The sequence below is a fragment of the Bos grunniens genome, chromosome 28 (genome assembly GCF_055505025.1).
Source record: "Bos grunniens cultivar Pamir isolate PY7600 chromosome 28, Bosgru_T2T1.0, whole genome shotgun sequence".
Lineage (NCBI taxonomy): Eukaryota > Metazoa > Chordata > Mammalia > Artiodactyla > Bovidae > Bos > Bos grunniens.
In genome coordinates this window covers 31,886,467-31,904,763 of record NC_141192.1, presented here as the reverse complement: position 1 = coordinate 31,904,763, position 18,297 = coordinate 31,886,467, and the positions used below count along the sequence as shown (strand labels likewise).

Here is an 18,297-nt window from a genome sequence, read left to right as displayed (position 1 = left end):
ATGTTTGTAGAATGAATATACAAATGAGTTATGCACACACAAGCATCAGGATGATGAGGAAAGGGCAGAAATGTAAAGGAATCGAGCAGAATGTGATCAAATTAACTCTGTCTTGGACAACAGAAGAAAGTCTTCCCGTGTGAAGAGAAGATTTTTCACGTTGACAAGATGTAGCTACATAAAAAGTTTAAAGCATAGGCTTTGAACAGATATGATTAAGACTCAGCATGAGTCAAGTGGGTTGTGTCTGTAACAGCACCCACATTGTCTGTATAAATAGGTCAACAGACAAGAACTGATGGAGGAATCACAAGATATGCCCCTGATGTCTTTTTTCAGGATTTCAAGTCCAGAAACACATATCTTAGACTATTTGAAGAATACTTGGAGAAAGGTGATCTAAACGAGCATAGTAAACAGTGACAGCTAGTTGTTACCACCAATCAAGTGGGCCACGTTGTCAGAGTCAGATTTGGAGAAACAGGCCATGGTGTCAGCCAACTCCAGATTAGAAACCAGGGTCTATTCTTTTCTTACCACATGTACTGTCGGTAGCCTCTGAAGTCTTCCAGTTCGTCCTGGGCTAGGTCACCCACCACTGACAGGAGGATGGAGCTGAGAGGCAGGCTGGGGCCAGACGGATAGCCAGGGTAGAAATTATCTCCGTTTTATCTTCCAGCATAAATTAGCTCTGTGCCTCTCCTCTGTACTTATCCCCTTTCCTTTCACTTAACACTAGATAATTAAAATTGACTGTGCAAGTTAGCTGCATTGAAATTAAGGATTAGGGTTAAGATAGGGGATTCATTAATTTAAAAAGATTGATTAAAGAAGCACTGTTCTTTAGCTGTTGTCACATGTTTTAAGAGCCTGGGGTAACTACTGTAAGTAGTTAAGATAAAACCAAATTTTTTTTAAAAAAGCTGTGTACCATAATAAATATTTATCACTAAGAGTATTTTAAAATATTTTTAAACTTTTACTGATGTATTGCTTAATTCAGCATCTGTAAAGTATTATCATTTAAACACGAACAACAAAGCATGTCCTCAGTGTAAGAAAGGATGTAAATGTCTTTTTGTTGTTCAGTCCCTAGGTTGTGTCCAACTCTCTGCAACCCCATGGCCTCCTGCACGCCAGGCTCCTCTGCCCTCCACTATCTTCCAGAGTTTGCTCAGCTTCATGTCCATTGAGTCAGTGATGCCTTCTAACCATCTCATCCTCTGCCACCCCCTTCTCCTTTTGCCTTCAGTCTTTACCAGTATCAGGGTCTTTTCCAGTAACTTGGTTCTTTGTATCAGGTGGCCAAAGTATTGAAGCTTCAGCTTCAGCATTAGTCCTTCCAATGACTGTTCAGGATTGATTTCCTTGCTTGATCTCCTTGCTTTCCAAGGGGCACTCAAGTCTTCTCTAGCACCACTATTTGAAAGCATTAATTCTTGGGCATTCAGCATTCTTTATGGTCCATTTGTACATGATTACTGGAAAAACCAAGCTTGGCCTGTAGGGACCTTTGTTGGCAAAATGATGTCTCAGCTTTTTAATGTGCTGCCTAGGTTTATCATAGCTTTCCTTCCAAAGAGCAAGCATCTTTTAATTTTATAGCTGCCAGTCACTGTCCGAAGTTATTTTGAAGCCCAAGAAAATAAAATCTGTCACAGCTTCTCATTTATTTGCCATGAAGTGATGGGACTGGATGCCATGATCTTAGCTTTTTTAATGTTAAGTTTCAAGCTAGCATTTTCACTCTCCTCTTTCACTCTCATCAAGAAATTCTTTAGTTCCCCTTCACTTTCTGCTATTGGAGTGGTTTTATTATCTGCATATCTGAGGTTGTTGATATTTCTCCCGGCAATCTTGATTCCAGGTTGTGAGTCATCCAGCCTGGCATGATGTACTTTAGATAGAAGTTAAATAAGCAGAGCGATAGTAGGCAGCTTTGTCATACTCCTTTCTCAGCTCTGAGTCAGTCAGTTCCATTGTTGTTTCTCGACCCACATACAGGTTTCTCAGGAGACAGGTAAGGTGGTCTGGTATTCCAGACTGGTATTAAGAATTTTCCGGTTTGTTATGATCCACACAGGTTAATGGATTTAGTGCAGTGAAGCAAAAGTACATGTTTTTCTGTAACTCCCTCGCTTTCTCTGTGATCCAATGAATGTTGGCATTTGATCTCTGGTTCCTGTGCCTTTTCTAAATCCAGCTTGCACATCTGGAAGTTTTTAGTTCATATACTCCTGACGCCTAGCTTGAATGATTTTGAGCATTACTTTGCCTGCATGCAAAATGAGCAAGACTCTTGAGAGTCCCTTGGACTGCAAGGAGATCCAACCAGTCCATTCTGAAGGAGATCAGCCCTGGGATTTCTTTGGATGCTAAAGCTCAAACTCCAGTACTTTGGCCACCTCATGCGAAGAGTTGACTCATTGGAAAAGACTCTGATGCTGGGAGGGATTGGGGGCAGGAGGAGAAGGGGACGACAGAGGATGAGATGGCTGGATGGCATCACCGACTCGATGGACGTGAGTCTGAATGAACTCCGGGAGTTGGTGATGGACAGGGCGGCCTGGCGTGCTGCGATTCATGGGGTCGCGAAGAGTGGGACACGACTGAGTGACTGAACTGAACTGTACAGTAGTTTGAGCATTCTTTGGCATTGCCTTTCTTTGGGATTGGAATGAAAACTGACCTTTTCCAGTCCTGTGGCCACTGCTGAGTTTTGCAGTTTGCTGACATGAGTGCAGCATGTTCCCAGCATCGTCTGGTTTAGGGTTTTACATAGCTCAGTTAGAGTTCTGTCACCTCTGTTAGTTTTGTTTGAGTAGTGCTTCCCACGGCCCACTTGATTTCCCACTCTAGGATGTCTGGCTCTAGGTGAGTGACCACGTCATAGTGGTTATCCCACGTTTTTGTATAGTTATCCCACCTTTTCTGTATAGTTCTGTGCTTTCTTGCCACCTCTTCTTAATTTCTTCTGCTTCTATTAGGTCCTCATCATTTCTGTCATTTATCCTGCCCATCCATGCATGAAATATTCCCATGATGTCTCCAGTTTTCTTGAAGAGATCTCTAGACTTTCCCACTCTACTTTTTCCTCTACTTCTTTGCATTGTTCCTTTAAGAAGGCCTTCTTATCTCTCCTTGCTATTCTCTGAAACTGTGCATTCAATTGGGTATATTTTTCCCTTTAACCTTTGCCCTTTGCTTCTCTTCTTTGTTCAGCTATTTTTAAAGCCTACTCAGACAACCACTTTGCCTTCTTCCTTTTTTTTCCTTTGGGATGACTTTGGTCACTGCCTCCTATACGATGTTACGAACCTCCATCCATAGTTCTTTAGGTGCTCAGTCTACCAGATATAATCCCTTGAATCTATTTGTAACCTCCACTGTATAATCATAAGGGATTTGATTTAGGTCATACTTGAATGTCTTAGTCATTTTCCCTACTTTCTTCAGTTGAAGCCTGAATTTTGCAATAAGGAGCTCATGATCTGAGCCACGGTCAGATCCAAGTCTTGTTTATGCTGACTATATAGAGCTCCTCCATATTTGGCTGCAAAGAACATAGTCAATCTGATTTCAGTGTTGACCATCTGGTGATGTCCATGGGTAGAGTCTTCTCTTGGGTTGTTGGAAATTGGTGTTTGCTATGACCAGGGCGTTCTCTTGACAGAACTGTTAGCCCTTGCCCTGCTTCATTTTGCACACCAAGGCCAAACTTGCTGTTGTTCCGGGTGATCTAGTCTAGATCATCATCTAGTCCCCTGTGATGAAAAGGACATTTATTTTTGCTGTTACTTCTGGAAGATCTTGTAGGTCTTCATAAAATCGGTCAACTTCAGCTGCTTCGGCATCTGTGGTTGGGCATAGGCTTGGATTACTGTGATGTTGAATAGTTTGCCTTGGAAATGAACTGAGATCATTCTGTCATTTTTGAGATTGCACCCAAGTACTGTGTTTCCAACTCTTTTGTTGACTATGATGGCTACTCCCTTTCTTCTAAGGATTCTTGCCCAGAGTAGTAGACATAATGGTCATCTGAATTAAATTCACCCATTCCTATCCATTTTAGTTCCCTGCTTTCTAAGATGTCATTTTTGTACTAAGTCTTTAAAATATGGTGTGTTATTTCACATTTACAGAAAAATTTTCAGTTTCCACTAGCAGATTTCAGGTGCTCGATTGCCACAAGTTGCCAATGACTACTGTACTGATCAAAAAAGTTTTAGGTAATTTTCTTGACCCCCTTTTCAAAGTCACGAATATATAGGTTTTCTCTGGGAATCCCTGTTATACCAACTGTTCCACTGTTATTCTCGTTTTTAAAAATTTTTTATTGGAGTGCAGTTGCTTTACAATGTTGTATTAGTTTCAGCTGCAGAGCACAGTGAATCAGTGATACGTATACATATATTTCCTCTTTTGGGGAATTTCCTCTAATTTAGGTTGCCACAGACCACTGAGTAAAGTTTACTGAGCTGTATAGTGGACTCTCATTAATTATCTATTTTATACATAGTATCAATACTGTATGTATGTCAGTCCCAATCTCCCAGTTCATCCCATCACCCTCCACTCCTTCCTCGGTGTCCATACATTTGTTCTCTACATCTGTGTCTCTATTTCTGTTTTGCAAAAAAGATCATCTGTACCATTGTTTTAGATTCCACATATATGCATTAATATATATGATATTTGTTCTTCTGACTTACTTCACTCAAAATGATAGTCTCTAGGTCCATCGGTATCTTTATATATGATCCAATTTTGTTCCTTTTTGTGGCTGAGTAATATTCCATTGTATATATGTACCACATTTTGTTTATCCATTCCTCTGTTGATGGACATTGAGGTTGCCTTTTTTCCCCTTAAAGAGAGTAAATTTATCATTGGGACAGCAAGTTGTATGGTCAGCCAGCCCGCTTCCGTTTTGTCAAGTCCAGGAGTCACTCCAGTGCAATCATCATACTCTGTTTTGTATCAGCTTTGAACCACTACCTCACTGGTCATTACTCCTCAGTCTTTTTAGTGATTCTGGGGTCTTACCTTCTATTGGTGGAGTGTTCCAGGGCTCAGGGCCTCTTCACTTTGGTCCTAGATCCTTTCCCCTACATATTCTTCCCCAAAGAGATAAAACATCTGTTTTTAAAAGAAAGAGAAACCTTATGAAGAAATTCCTTCCACTTGAGACCTGTCTAGGACTTCTGAGCCAGGAGATGAAAACAACCAGAGAAAATGATGAGTGGCCATACAGAACATTCTTAGATTTGGTGAATGCATTGATCCTAGAGGAGATTAGATGGATCTTATTAGCTCGGTGAGTGTCCTCTGCCCTCATCTCTCTGGGAATCCTTGCCAAAGCAGCATCTTTGGTAGAATTCCCAAAGGGAGGAGAGTTAATTGTTGATTAGAGGGATAGGAATGGCTGCACAGCTCTGCTAGATTCTCCAAAGCTGCCCTTGCACGCTCTGTGGGTATCTGGTCAAATACTTGGTATGGCTCACTAGTCTGTCACCCAACTGTGCATGCCATTGGGTCTGAGAACCACAGACAATACGTAGAAATCTTTACCCGCCAGATCAGGAGGAGAATCCAGGCAAAGTTTGAAATGTCTTAGAATTTCCCCTAAGAGGTGGGTATGTTTGTTGTAAGTTAAACGCAGGAACTCCAGCATCATTCTTTTCATTTCACATGTTCCTCTTCATTTTGGAGCACTCTATTTCAGGAACTCATTGCCCAGTTATGTTGGAGGGAAATGGGATTTATATGTGGTAATATCACAGAATTTCTTTGACCATAGGAAAGCACAAGTGTGGATACAGAGGCCCAGCCTGCATGCAAGAGGAGCCCGTAACTTTCCTTACCTTTATTGTGTCCTAGGGATCTTCCTTCCAATTCCTCATTTAATTCACATCAAATCAATTATAAAGAGCAAATGTTTCTGAATGCTGAGGGAGAATATGATTAATGATTATTAACTACAGAGACATTGTTGCTGAATTGCTGTCTCCCAAGTGTACCATTTTAAATGGCAAGAGCCTCCCTGAAAGCAATAACCAGCATTTCCTTAATGAAAAGCCAATGTTTCAGTAAAGGATTTGCTGTGTTTCTGTAGCAACTGCTCTATTCAGCCCAAAACAATGAATCTGAAATATTTGAGTGATTAAAACTTTTAATTAAACCGTCCTCTCTCTGGGCATTCCCACTTCACGCCTGTCTCTGCTCTGCCTTCAGCGGAACACTATCTCAGCAGCAGCAATTACATGGACTGCATTTCCTCGCTGACAGGAAGCAACGGCTGCAACCTGAGCAGCTCTTTCAAAGGCTCTGACCTCCCTGAGCTCTTCAGCAAACTGGGCCTGGGCAAATACACAGACGTCTTCCAGCAACAAGAGGTCAGTCGGTATTTATTTTCCCAGGCGTCTTTGTCTTGGTTGTATGTATGCTGACTTCTAGAAGGAAATCCCTCATTGACCTATGACTGTGCTTTCACTGAGCATTTATTCAAGTCTCATAGCTTGTTTTTGCCAAGAAAATTGTCATTTCTAGTTTATTTAGTGCAACTGGTAAACACAGGATGGCAGAAATAGAGGAAACTGTGCTTGCAGAAACACACACAGCTATCCTTCGCCAGTTTTAGCTGAAAGACCTGATGAGTGTCGTGATTCACGTTAACTTCTGACTCGTACCTCCCTGAAGGTTGGCAGCAACTCTATTTAAGAAGATTTTGTTCTCTCGTCACTGGTACCTTCATTTGTGGCGCTTAAAAGTTAATAGCATCTGAAATAAATAACCATAGTTCTTTTTTGACACCATCCTAATTATATTACGGAAGAGTGATCTCATAGAATATAATGTGCTTTTTATAGATGTTAACTTATTAATTTACTGTTTGGGTTTTGTCTGAACTGAGACAGAACTAAGATGTCTCCTGAAACATCTCTACCATGGATTTTGGTCAAACTGATCAGCCATGGCCATGATGCACTGGCATAAGGAGAAGACCCCCTAAGCATGGTTCTTTCTAATCATGTTGTCATGTTATCAAGGCACCAGAAACTATTCAGAGAATAGTTCTCTAAATGTATCTATTTTCCAAATCCTGACATCATCCAAGTTTCATGCTAGTTGGCTTTACTTCATGGGAAGAGCACATGCCAGTAATTCCCTGGCATGCATTAGTCAAAGAATCTATGATTTTTATTAGGCACTTTATAGCATAAATTTAATGTATTGTCCATAATTTAATTGCTGAACTTTTTTGTTCTTTTCACACTCCCCAAATGTTGTCATGTGTATTTTGGACTTTAGGACAACTATTTTGTTTCCTTTTTTCTAAATCTAGATTAGTATTCATGTAGCCAAAGATTTTCTAAGTTGAATAACACGTTCATCATCTGTGCACTAAAGAACTGCATTTATTTACTTAGCCTTGCTGGTTGGATGCAGGTGGCTAATTGAGAAGCTCAAAGCTGAGGAGTTTTAACTTGTTCATGCACATCAGGTTTTAGAAATAAGTAACTAGATGGTGTTTGGTGATATCCTGGGTTTGTTTTTAATCTGTATTTCCTATTTGAAGATGCACATAAATTAATTTAATATGGGTGCTTGCTATCTAGTTACTTCAAAAAGGAAGAAAACATAATGTCATACTGGCAAACTGCAACCTGCTGCCTAATTTTGTAAATAAAATTTTGTTGGAACACAGCCATACCAACTCAGTGACTTCATATTGCCCATGATTGCTTTTGAGCTAAATCAGTGGAGTTTGAGTACTTGCAACAGAGACAGTATTGGCCTGGTGAGCCTAAACTAGTTATTCTCTGGCCCTTTAAAAAGAGTTTGAGGACCCTGTAAGTGTCTTCACTGGATAGAATTGCTAAAAAAAAATATCTCCAGACCTGTTGCAAATGATAAATGAAAGGGATTTTCAAGATCTGGATGTAACCTTCAAAATCAAAACAGAAAATTTCAAATTAATTGCTATATAATTTGAATAAAAAGTGTATTTTACTAGTTTCAGGTGTGTTGAAATTTGGTACTGTTCTCTTCATATAGGATATTTTCTCATATACAGATATGACTTAACAGGAATCCCCCATTAAGTAACCATGTGAGATTTAATATATTGTAAGCAGGATGAAGATTAGCAACTTTCATAGATGATATGTCTGAATACATTATTGCTAACCATAGCTGCTGACTATTTTACCCCTTTAGCGAACACACTTCATTATATCTAGGATCATGTTTAATGCCCCGAACAACCCTGTGAGGTATCATCAACCCTGAGTGCCCACAATGAGTAATTGCAGAATCAGAACTTGAACCCAAGCCTCTCTGGCTTCAGAGCCCATTGCCTTTCTGCCCCTCTAGCGGTTTTCAAGGCAGGATGGGATTATTGGGGTGGTTCCCTCCACACATTTTTGCCGATGCCAGGAAGTACAATTATACTGTCTCTTGGAATACTTCATATATGCCACTCTCAGAGATGGTCAGCTGGACTGAGCCAAGGGAATCATGGGTCTGAGTTACACTGTGAATTCTGCTCTCATTTTTATGTAGAGCACACTTAGAGATACACTATATGGTATTATTCAGTCCCTTTTAATGGAGATATACTTACCTGAGTCAGAATCTAAAACTAAGAAATGTTTTCTCTCTTCTGGACGGGTATATATTCTTTATCAGGGCATGAAAAACTGTGCCATTTCTTTTTCCCTTTTTGCTTTGGCTTCCAGGATGCTAAGACCTAAGTGTGTTGCAGTAAGACTAAGTATACAGAGTCTTCTGCTAGAATCATCGGTTTCATTTGACCACCTTTATAACCTAACTGTTGTCCCTTCGGTGGTGTTTGTACCACAACCATTGTTCTTTGGAAGCCAGCAAAGCATAATAAGTATAGCAGTTGGTTGAACTTATACCAAGGAAGAACTAAGCACTTACTATATTGACCATAGATTTACTTGTTCACCCACAGATCGATCTTCAGACATTCCTCACTCTCACAGATCAGGATCTGAAGGAGCTGGGAATCACGACTTTTGGTGCCAGAAGGAAAATGCTGCTTGCGATCTCAGGTGAATATAACTGTTCTTCTTTATATCTTAAACCTGGAGACTCTCTGCCATGGTCTCAGCCAGTGGGGCTGGTTCTGCTTCCTACCTGGCAGCTTTGTGGTTGTGGTTTCAGAGTGTTTTTCCACTAACAGTGTAACAGATGCTGAGGGTACCCCCACCCCTTCACCAAGGCACTGCCTGAAAACCTGCCTTGACTATATTCAGATCCCTGAAAACAGATCTCTTTCGAGAGATCTAACCAGAATTTCCCTTTGCAGAACATGGGGATGGAGGAGCAGTTTGAATCTCTGTGTTGCAGTTGTGTGAAGTGCTAATCATTGGGTTCATGAGTAATTATTCTGGATTGGCTGTCATGCTTTAAATACACGTGTCCTTGTAGAGCAGCTGAGATCATTGCAGCAGAGAGAAAGAAAATGTTCTTCGGTACAGCTGGAACCTGGCAGTATTTCTTGTCTTAATGCTTTTTAACTTTCTCCAAAGCTTTAACAGAATTTGCGAGTCACAGAAGAGGGTAGTATCCTGAAAGCAGTCACAGAATGAAGGAAAGTGTGAAGGTCTGTGTCCCAGACCACTGCCTTTGTTCATCTTTCGCGTGTTCTGTGTGTAAGAAAATGCTGTGCATGTTTACTAGGTACCTCTCATGTGAAAGGAATGGCCAAGAGTCCTATGAGTGTAAGCCAAGAGTCATAACAGTGTACCTCAAAAAGGTGTTCAGAGAAACATGAGGAAGAAATTTGGGAGGCAACAAAACAAGGTTATGGAAGATTTTCTGATTAAGTTCATGAATGCCAATTTTATATGTGTGCCAGTCTCTTAAAAAGAGACAGCAAGGGCAGAAGCCAAATGTTAGGTGTGATGAGAAAATTATGTTGCTTTTTCAAAACACCAAATTTGCAGGCTATGCCTTTGAGGCCAGCAGTGGCATCCAACTGGTGAAAGTTCTTTATAAACAATATTCGCTAATCAAATCATCAAATGAAATTAAAAGCCTCAGTGCTTTTCCATGTTATTTTAGCAGCAGATTGCTTTTCCATTGGATTATAGAAGCAGATCAACCCCACCGACCTCCCCACAGGAAATCTTACATACAGACCTAATACCCGAAGCAGATATAAGCAGAATAGTCTTGAAATGGGGTAGAAACTGAGCTACTGAGCAGCCTGGTAGGCCTCTCCATGGATAGAGCTCTGTACATAACAGTCTGAGAAGTCTTCATGCCCGCTGTGTACTGAAGCAGCTGCACTGATGGAGCTCCATAGGGCGGCCACTGTTTTTCTTGTTCATTCGTAAAATTAGCTTGGTTATAGTGGAAGGAACACTGTTCACATAAGGAGATCCGAGATTTGCCTCTCCAAGTCATACACCCTTGGGTGAGTTTCCAGATCTCTTTTGATTTTGGTTTCTTAATCATGAAGATAGACTGGAGTATATGATCATGTCAGGTCACCTTCCAGTTCTAATATCTGTCCTTCCGTATGGTATATCATCAGACACAGTGAAGATAACCTACAATTTTAACAATATGTATCATTAGTAGGGTACTCCCCTTTTTTTTTTTTTTTTTTAACTATATGTGGCAATAGAATAGTTTTCAACTTGTTTACCTGAAAGCTAAGTTTCAGAAGGCTACTTCTGGACCCAAATTAACTTCATATATTTTTTATATTTCTTTTATTAATTTGAAAATGAAATTAATATACTACTTGGAACTTTATTAACTCAATCACCATGTCTATACTGTGGGGCCGCACATTTATACCACAGAAGTGTATGTTTCAGAACTCTATACTTTTTCACTAGAGGTCTGTGGAATGTCTGTGACTGTATAATGAAAATTTAGTCGTTCCTTTGTGCAGCAACCCAATTCCAAACTGTAAAGCTTCCAGCAACAAGCAGATGTCTCTAAATGTTTTCATAGATTCCAGGCAGATCATCAGTACTTGTACTCTGGAATACATTGGTGGTGATTCTGGGTCGGTTTTGGTGTGGGCGGTGGGGGGGACTAGGGTGCAAAACATGAGGGGTTTTCAGTTCTCATTTAAGAAAAATAATTTCTCCAGTCATCGTCTTCAGTGTGGTTCTAACTGAGGTTATATCCTGCTTCTACAGACTGCCTCTCTCAGTGGGGTTCACAGGTCCTCTTGCTTTTAAAGGGAATTAGAAACTTTGAATAAGATACCTTATGAATGCTCTGTACAGCAGGAAGTGTTTGATTATTATAAGGGTGATTTTGGTGAGTGCATTTGTTTGAACCTGGTAAATCATTTTCTCTGCAGGGAGTAAGTTTTTGAGAAACCCTTCATTGAAAAGCTTCTTTTTCCAATTCAGTTCCTCTGATAACAAAGACATTCATTTAAAGTCTCAGGACACTTCATTTCCAGATAGACGCAGGGTAGCAGGGAGGCCTTAGCATCTGTCTTGTGGTTACATAGGTTGGCTAGATACAGAGTTTGCTCAAATTACTTTTTAAAATTTTTGTAGATTTTTAACTTATAATTGAGTTGTTCTTTCAGTACTGGGTTTGGTTTGCTTTTAATCTTGGGCCAGAAGACACATATTTTAATATTACAGGAGGAGATGAGATTCCTCTCCTCTAGAGATGGGTCAGAGAAAACAATTTTTGCCTCCAAATACATGATTTTTGGAAGATTCATGGATTTCTCTCTGAGTATGGTAGTGATTGGTTAACTAAACGTACAGGGACTATGCGACAGGAAGTGTAGCATCCTGTTGACAGGCTTTCCACCACAGCCTCAGGTAGATCTAACATTTCCCGACCTATTCTTTTAGTTTGTGACTCTGTTCAGATCCGCAACAAGATCCTGAGAGCTGCCAGGATTGTGTGAACCTTGGAATTTCAAAGAAAAAGGTTGGTATTTTCTCAAACTATCCCTTAGGCTTACTGAAAAAAATCAGAAGAGGGAGCTTGCTTTTTAATTTAAAAAACAAAAACTAAAGTCTCTTCAGTAGGACTTTGATCCTTGATAATCTCTCTTAAAAGGTTTCTCTCCCTGCTTCACACTTGGAATATCTCTATGTATGTACTCTTAGAAATTACATCTTTAGGGAATGGCTGAAATCTTCATGATCATTTATTCTCTCAAAAATCTAGTTGATGTGACTTTTCAGAATGAAGTTTTCAATGTCTATTAAAAATTTTTGTCTTCAATGGCCCAATTATTCTCCATGAGCATCTGAAAACAGTGTTTGATCTAACTCCTTTCTTTTCCTTCTCTGTAGTGGGGGAATGAATGTCCTCCTGACTCATGGGTTCTTGCCCCCAAAGAAAATGGAGGCCAAAGAAAGTCTCCTATCTGAAGGTGATAAAACTTTTCCAGGCTGTGTTTAAGGGGAATCATTTATTTTTAACTCTGCTATAAGTTTGCCTTTAAATATATTCAATTCTGTCTTGAATTGTGATTTTATATATTGTTTTTAAAATGAGATACATGTAATAGGAATGTTACTGCTACTGTCTTTCTGTAGGAACTTGAGACAGTAGCCATCTGTATGCATGCCTGCATGTGTGTATTGCTTGTAATATTTTCCTTGCTTCTTTATTTTCTAAGCTTTGTTTTTCTATTTAGAAAGTAATTTTGGTACAGATATAAATTATGAAGGAAAGCTCTGTTACCTGGCATACCTGGAACTACCAGTTTCTCAACTTTGTACTCCTGATACCTCAGGTGGTCTCTGCCCAATGGATGGATCACAGCAGCTGGTGGCAGAGTCCTTTGCATCAGGCAGGCAGGGTTTCAGCTCTGTCACCAACAGCCACGTGGGCAAGTTACTTTGTAAAACGCGACTTTCTTACCTGTAAAATTGAGGATAGTAATACTATCTGCCCCTCAAGGAGGAGTTAAATAGCACGCAATGAATGTAGGCTGTGATAAATCACTGTTGTTTCTCTTCTCCCCTAAGACCTAAACGTGCACAGGAATGGCGTGTCTCCGCTCTTGCATCACCCCTGAGACAGTCAGTTACATTTTGGAAAGCAAGTGGGGTGAAATGTTAAGGGTTCTGGTCCCTCTTCAAGAACTTGGGAGACAAGAGTGTATCTGGCCATATGGCTGTCCCTGGCCACCTCGGACCCCCTGCCACCTGCTTGAGTCTGTTCTCATCCCCAGCATTCCTGTAGCAAGCCGTAGCTTTCTGTAACCTCAGAATTTAGAATGGGGTTGTGTGCGTGTATATGGTTGAAGAAGTTCTGTGTACTACGCAGATTATTAAAGGTACTGAATCAGGTGCTTCACCATCCTCCTAGAGAAAGACAACAGCTTTAAGCATATGAACTATTTAATCCGTATATTTGAGATAGAATAAATCTGAAGATACATTTGACCCTTGAACCACACGAGAGTTAATCCTCATGTAACTAGCTTATAGTCACCTTCGTATCCACAGTTTCTTTGCAGTTTCCACCTGGCCTGTAATACTGTAGTACTTACTGTTGAAAAATACCCTTCTATAAGTAGACCCACTCTCTTCAAATCTGCGGTATTCAGGGGTCAGCTGTATCTGCATTTGGTGGCTATCAGAAACACTGCTTTCTAGTCTGACAATTCTGTGTGCTTGTGTGTATTCATTAGTAATAATTACGTCCGTTGACTTGAGGATTTGTGAGTGTGTGTATGGAGGGGAGGACAGGGCACTGTATAGTCATGAACAGGTAGGCTGCTTCAATTTTTCACTATTCTGATTAATAATTTTTAGTTGGGAAAAGAAACTAAACAGCACTCTGGTTCAAAACTAAATTATATAAAACTAAATTCCAGGATCTTCTTAGTTTTTCCCTGAAAATCTGGATTCACGTATTGGTTGTTTTCAATTGTATTAATTTCCTTAACTGTTGCTGTTTTTACTAAGTTGATTTTTTATTCAAAGAAACCTCTCACTGATATATTTCTTCATATAATTCTTTCTGACTCGAGGAGTGTAGGCATCGTGAGTCAGTGGAGCCACCGGGCTGTGGCTTAACACGTCACCGCTTTTTAAGTAGTCTCGTGTTTAGGTACGAGGTCCTCTTTTCATGTCTGACTTAAATAATTTAATGATCACTCTGTTTGACATGGATGAGTCTAATGAGCTGTAATAATGTTCTATGTCACTGGGTAGTACATCCTGTCATGTACCTTCCACCAACTTTGATGGTCCCCTCCCTTTGCCTCTGAAAGGACATTTAGGGTAGGTCAAACTATTTTGTATATTTGGGCTTGAAAGGGTTCTGAGAATGACATATTCCCCAGAGAGTTTCTAAACTGCAGTAAAATGATTTGCTGTCCTTGGTTCTCTCAGCTACACATGCTGCCTTTCATATCAGACTTTTGATTTTGAGCATTTCAAAAATGTCTTGATGGTCAACTTAAAGGTTTTCCTTTTGCTACCTACTGGACTCCGCCCCCCCCACCCCCACCCAAACCTACTGCATCACCATTTTCTGAGCTCTTCTGCCCAGTCCCAAAGACTTTAGAACTTCTCCCTTGGGTTCCTAATAAGTCTCTGTTTCTCTCTCCAGAACTAAATAAAAACCGAAGAAAGCTCTTTGAACCGCCAAATACACGCACCTCTTTCCTGGAAGGCGGAGCAAGTGGGAGGCTACCCCGTCAGTATCACGCGGACATTGCTAGCGTCAGTGGCCGCTGGTAGCGGTGCCCTCCAGGCATGTGCCCTCCAGCTGTCAAGCTGGATGCAGGAGATCTGTGAACGGCCTTCACTGCACACCGTCCTCAGCATTCTGGGTGTCTGGTATCAGGACCAAAGCATCTTATTCACACCTGAACTTTGTGCCAAGAAGGAAGAAAAGAGAGAAGATGTTCTTATGTCATCATACCAAATGCCACATGCGGATTATTTTTTTCCCTAATGGCAACTGGACAGAATTTGCAATATGGGGGTAGGGCTTTATTTCCTCTTTTTATTTACCTATATAACATATGCACTGATTTTTTACTTAACATGAAGGATGAGTTGACATCTGGGATGCCAGAAAACACAGAAGTTATTTTGTTTGCTTGTTTTAGTATTGGGGGATTTTTTTTTTTTTAATAATCAAAGTGGAATTTTCTGGTACTGCTTTAAAATAATTATTGAGGTCTTTCAGCACTTTACACTTTCTAATTTCTTGTCCTGTGGAAATTATCTCTCTCTCATTTTTATGTCACCTGATGTATTGGTACAAATCAGATTTAGTCACATTTTTCTGACTGCGTTAAACTTTTATTTGAAATAGTACTGGATTATTAGTTTTTGTGCAGAGTATTCTGTGACTTTGGGAAACCTAAGTGACTCCCCTTGGTTATGGACCGGTTCTGTTCATTTATGTCAACATCCTAGAAATACTTTATAATGAACCAAGTTCACTGGAACAGGTGCGAGCAAAGAAAGACCAAATGGACTTTGCAATATTAACCCTTTGCAGTCATCATATTTAGCTGCTGCCTTTATTGCTAAAGTGATTTTAATGGTTGTCTGAAGGCAAAGGGCTATTTTTAGTATACTGCCACTAAAGGACACTTATTTATATCAAACTTTTATTTTTTAGATATTATAAGCATACAGTACATAACTGATTAAATTGATATCTACTAGAGATTTATGGTAGAGAATGGACGGCATTCAATAACTGGAGCCCTGGATTGTCACTTTATTTAAAAAAGACAAATAATCATCTGACAAGACAGCACTGTTGCCATGAGGAGGAAAAATACATTACTGTCCTTGTGTACACATTAGCTGTGCTCCATATGGTCATAGGACTTTCCTAAAACCATATCAGTCTGCTTGAAGTAGACTTGGGTTTCTTGAGACTGGAAAGGTTTTATTTAAGTCTCTATCTAGGGTGACAGTTTATAAAGACAGCAGAGTTCTGAAGGAGGAAAAATAAGACTTCTGTAAGCGGCTAAACTCATTGTAACAATCTTGATACTGTGAAAGTCCAAGAAATCAGGCAACGTTGTTTTCTGGGTCTTTTTAGACATCTTTTTGTGGATTTATGAAGGGTTTTCAATCCATGAAGACAATCACTAAGTGCCTCTCTTTCTTCAAAGCAATATTATTTCCAAGTGTATGAATTTGTTGGAAAACTTTCCCATTAGGAATGTGGTGACTTCCCTGTACTGTAATGCCTTATTTATGTTCAGTATTCAAGACTTTCTTCTGCATGGACATAAACCACTGCTGAGTGCTCTTCCAGAAAGCGTTAGAGTCATACACACAACTGGGGACTTTCGTACAAATGTGGGGTAAGAAATACTTGGCTAATCGTTAAAGTAAGAACAAAAACCAAGAGAGAAATATTGCACACAGAAAAATTTTCACTTAAAAAGTACTGGTTACCTTGAAGGCATAGGTAATGGGCCTGTCATAAAGTTATCAATTATAATAGCACTAAGGGGATGTCCATTTCTGAAAGGAACTGTATCTACTTATGGATGTAGAACTAAATTGTTCCCTTTGCAAACGGAATGGAATCATCCTGCACACAGGGAGCATGGATGCAGGTCAGCACATGGAGCTCCCTGACATATACGGCTATATGAACACATCATGCCACACATTCAGCATACAATAAGAATTCCAGATTTGTTTCCTGTGCAAAAATACAGTGCTCTAAATGTTATCATTTCTTTAATAAGATCTTGGCCCCCACAAAACAGTCATTTGGAGTCTTTTCCCAACTCTCCACCATGCATTTGCAACAGGAGGAAGATGGAATGAATTTGCAGTATTGAGTGGATATAGGTTTTACGAGCAGTGCTTTGATATTATGCCAAAGGGAAAACTCTCCCAATTAAACCTAGATTAAATAGAGTGGCTAAAAAAAAATAAAAACACTGGAAATTACTCTTCTCACTTTCTCGATGCAATGAAGGGAATATGACACTACAGTATACCATGTTGTCAGTGTTATATGATGCACAAAATATTTGGATTATTTGAATAAATGTTTTTAATCGATCTGTGCCTTAATAGTGACCGGTTATCTGTAAATATAGAACAGATACAGATTGTATTTTTGTGTGGGTTTTTTGTCCTTTTAGTGATTTTTTTTAAAATGAGAGATGGAATTAAACATTGAAAATGGGAATTTTTCTAAACTAATCAGTTGTTATATGAAAAATAAATTTATATAACCCCTTTGTATTGCCCTTGCTACATGAAATGTGTCTTTGTTTTCTAACTTTTCTATTCTCAGCAGAATTGAAAGACATTTCTGCAAGTTGAATTAAATATCCACTGTCCATACTCTTGTTTTGCATTGACAGTCCTCATTTTCAGCAAAAAACGAAGGCACTTTATTTTAGCCAGAGAATCCAGCACCAGTAATCATCAATCATTTTTTCTGTGCTCACCAATAGGTACATATATAAAGAGTAAGATGATGAAACAGGTTTTATTCTTGTTCATTCTTCTTTTTTAAAAATACAGACTTCAGTGTATGATCGCTTTGACAACCTCATCCATCAGCAAAGGAGCTCCTTACTAAAGTGAAGCTGGGCTTTCTGACCCAGGTTCTCATTTCAGAGACTGACTATGCCAGCATACTGAATGGTTATTCTGCCCTGCTCTGAGATTGTGTCTGAACTTACTCTCAAACAGAATGGATACTGGACTATTAATTCTAGATTTGTCTAAATCTCAGAGAAACCCTGGCCCTCCACCCATTATACTCCCAGAATTATCCCCAATTACCTGTGCTGGTGGTTCTTAAACATTGTTTCTAGCACAATAGTTCTTTTGATAACTGAAATATTACTGTGAACCCAATATTCAAGTATTCTTCATTATACAAATACTTAAGTGAGGGCTAAGTGCCAGGCCCTGTTCTAGGAACAGCAGTAAATGAAACATGAACCCTTATCCTCACCAAACTTACATTTGAAATGAAGAAAGATGGAACTGTTGAAGAGGGATTGAAGGATGAAACACCTACCCTTCCCCACAGGCCTCCATGCATTGATGCTTTTGAACTGTGGTGTTGGAGAAGACTCTTGAGAGTCCCTAGGACTGCAAGGAGATCCAACCAGTCCATCCTAAAGGAGATCAGTCCTGGGTATTCTTTGGAAGGAATGATGCTAAAGCTGAAACTCCAGTACTTTGGCCACCTGATGCGAAGAGTTGACTCATTGGAAAAGACTCTGATGCTGGGAGGGATTAGGGGCAGGAGGAGAAGGGGAAGACAGAGGATGGGATGGCTGGATGGCATCACCGAGTCGAT

The 18,297-nt window shown here is 39.8% G+C and overlaps 2 protein-coding genes across 18 annotated transcripts in view; one reads left to right on the top strand and one right to left on the bottom strand.

Annotated features, from left to right (window-relative positions):
- Positions 1-17,227, top strand: part of BICC1 (BicC family RNA binding protein 1) — a 349,716-nt gene extending 332,489 nt beyond the window's left edge. For 4 of the 6 annotated variants that reach the window (XM_086382458.1, XM_086382455.1, XM_086382453.1 and 1 more), the window contains 3 exons: positions 6,235-6,395; positions 8,981-9,080; positions 14,596-17,227. In XM_086382458.1, the coding sequence (XP_086238584.1) occupies positions 6,235-6,395; positions 8,981-9,080; positions 14,596-14,726 (392 nt within the window). In that variant the 3' untranslated portion in view covers positions 14,727-17,227. Of the gene's footprint in view, positions 1-6,234; positions 6,396-8,980; positions 9,081-11,870; positions 11,950-14,595 lie in introns of all 6 variants that reach the window. The other 2 variants (XM_086382457.1, XM_086382456.1) reach the window with 1 other exon arrangement.
- LOC147343090 (uncharacterized) overlaps positions 10,075-18,297 on the bottom strand; it is a 466,920-nt gene continuing 458,697 nt past the window's right edge. For 8 of the 12 annotated variants that reach the window (XR_015157016.1, XR_015157015.1, XR_015157021.1 and 5 more), the window contains 3 exons: positions 14,645-14,859; positions 12,715-12,894; positions 10,075-10,586 (listed from right to left, as the gene is read on the bottom strand). The gene's annotated coding sequence lies outside the window, so the exon portion shown is untranslated. The remainder of the gene's footprint in view (positions 10,587-12,714; positions 12,895-14,644; positions 14,860-18,297) is intronic. The other 4 variants (XR_015157024.1, XR_015157043.1, XR_015157042.1 and 1 more) reach the window with 2 other exon arrangements.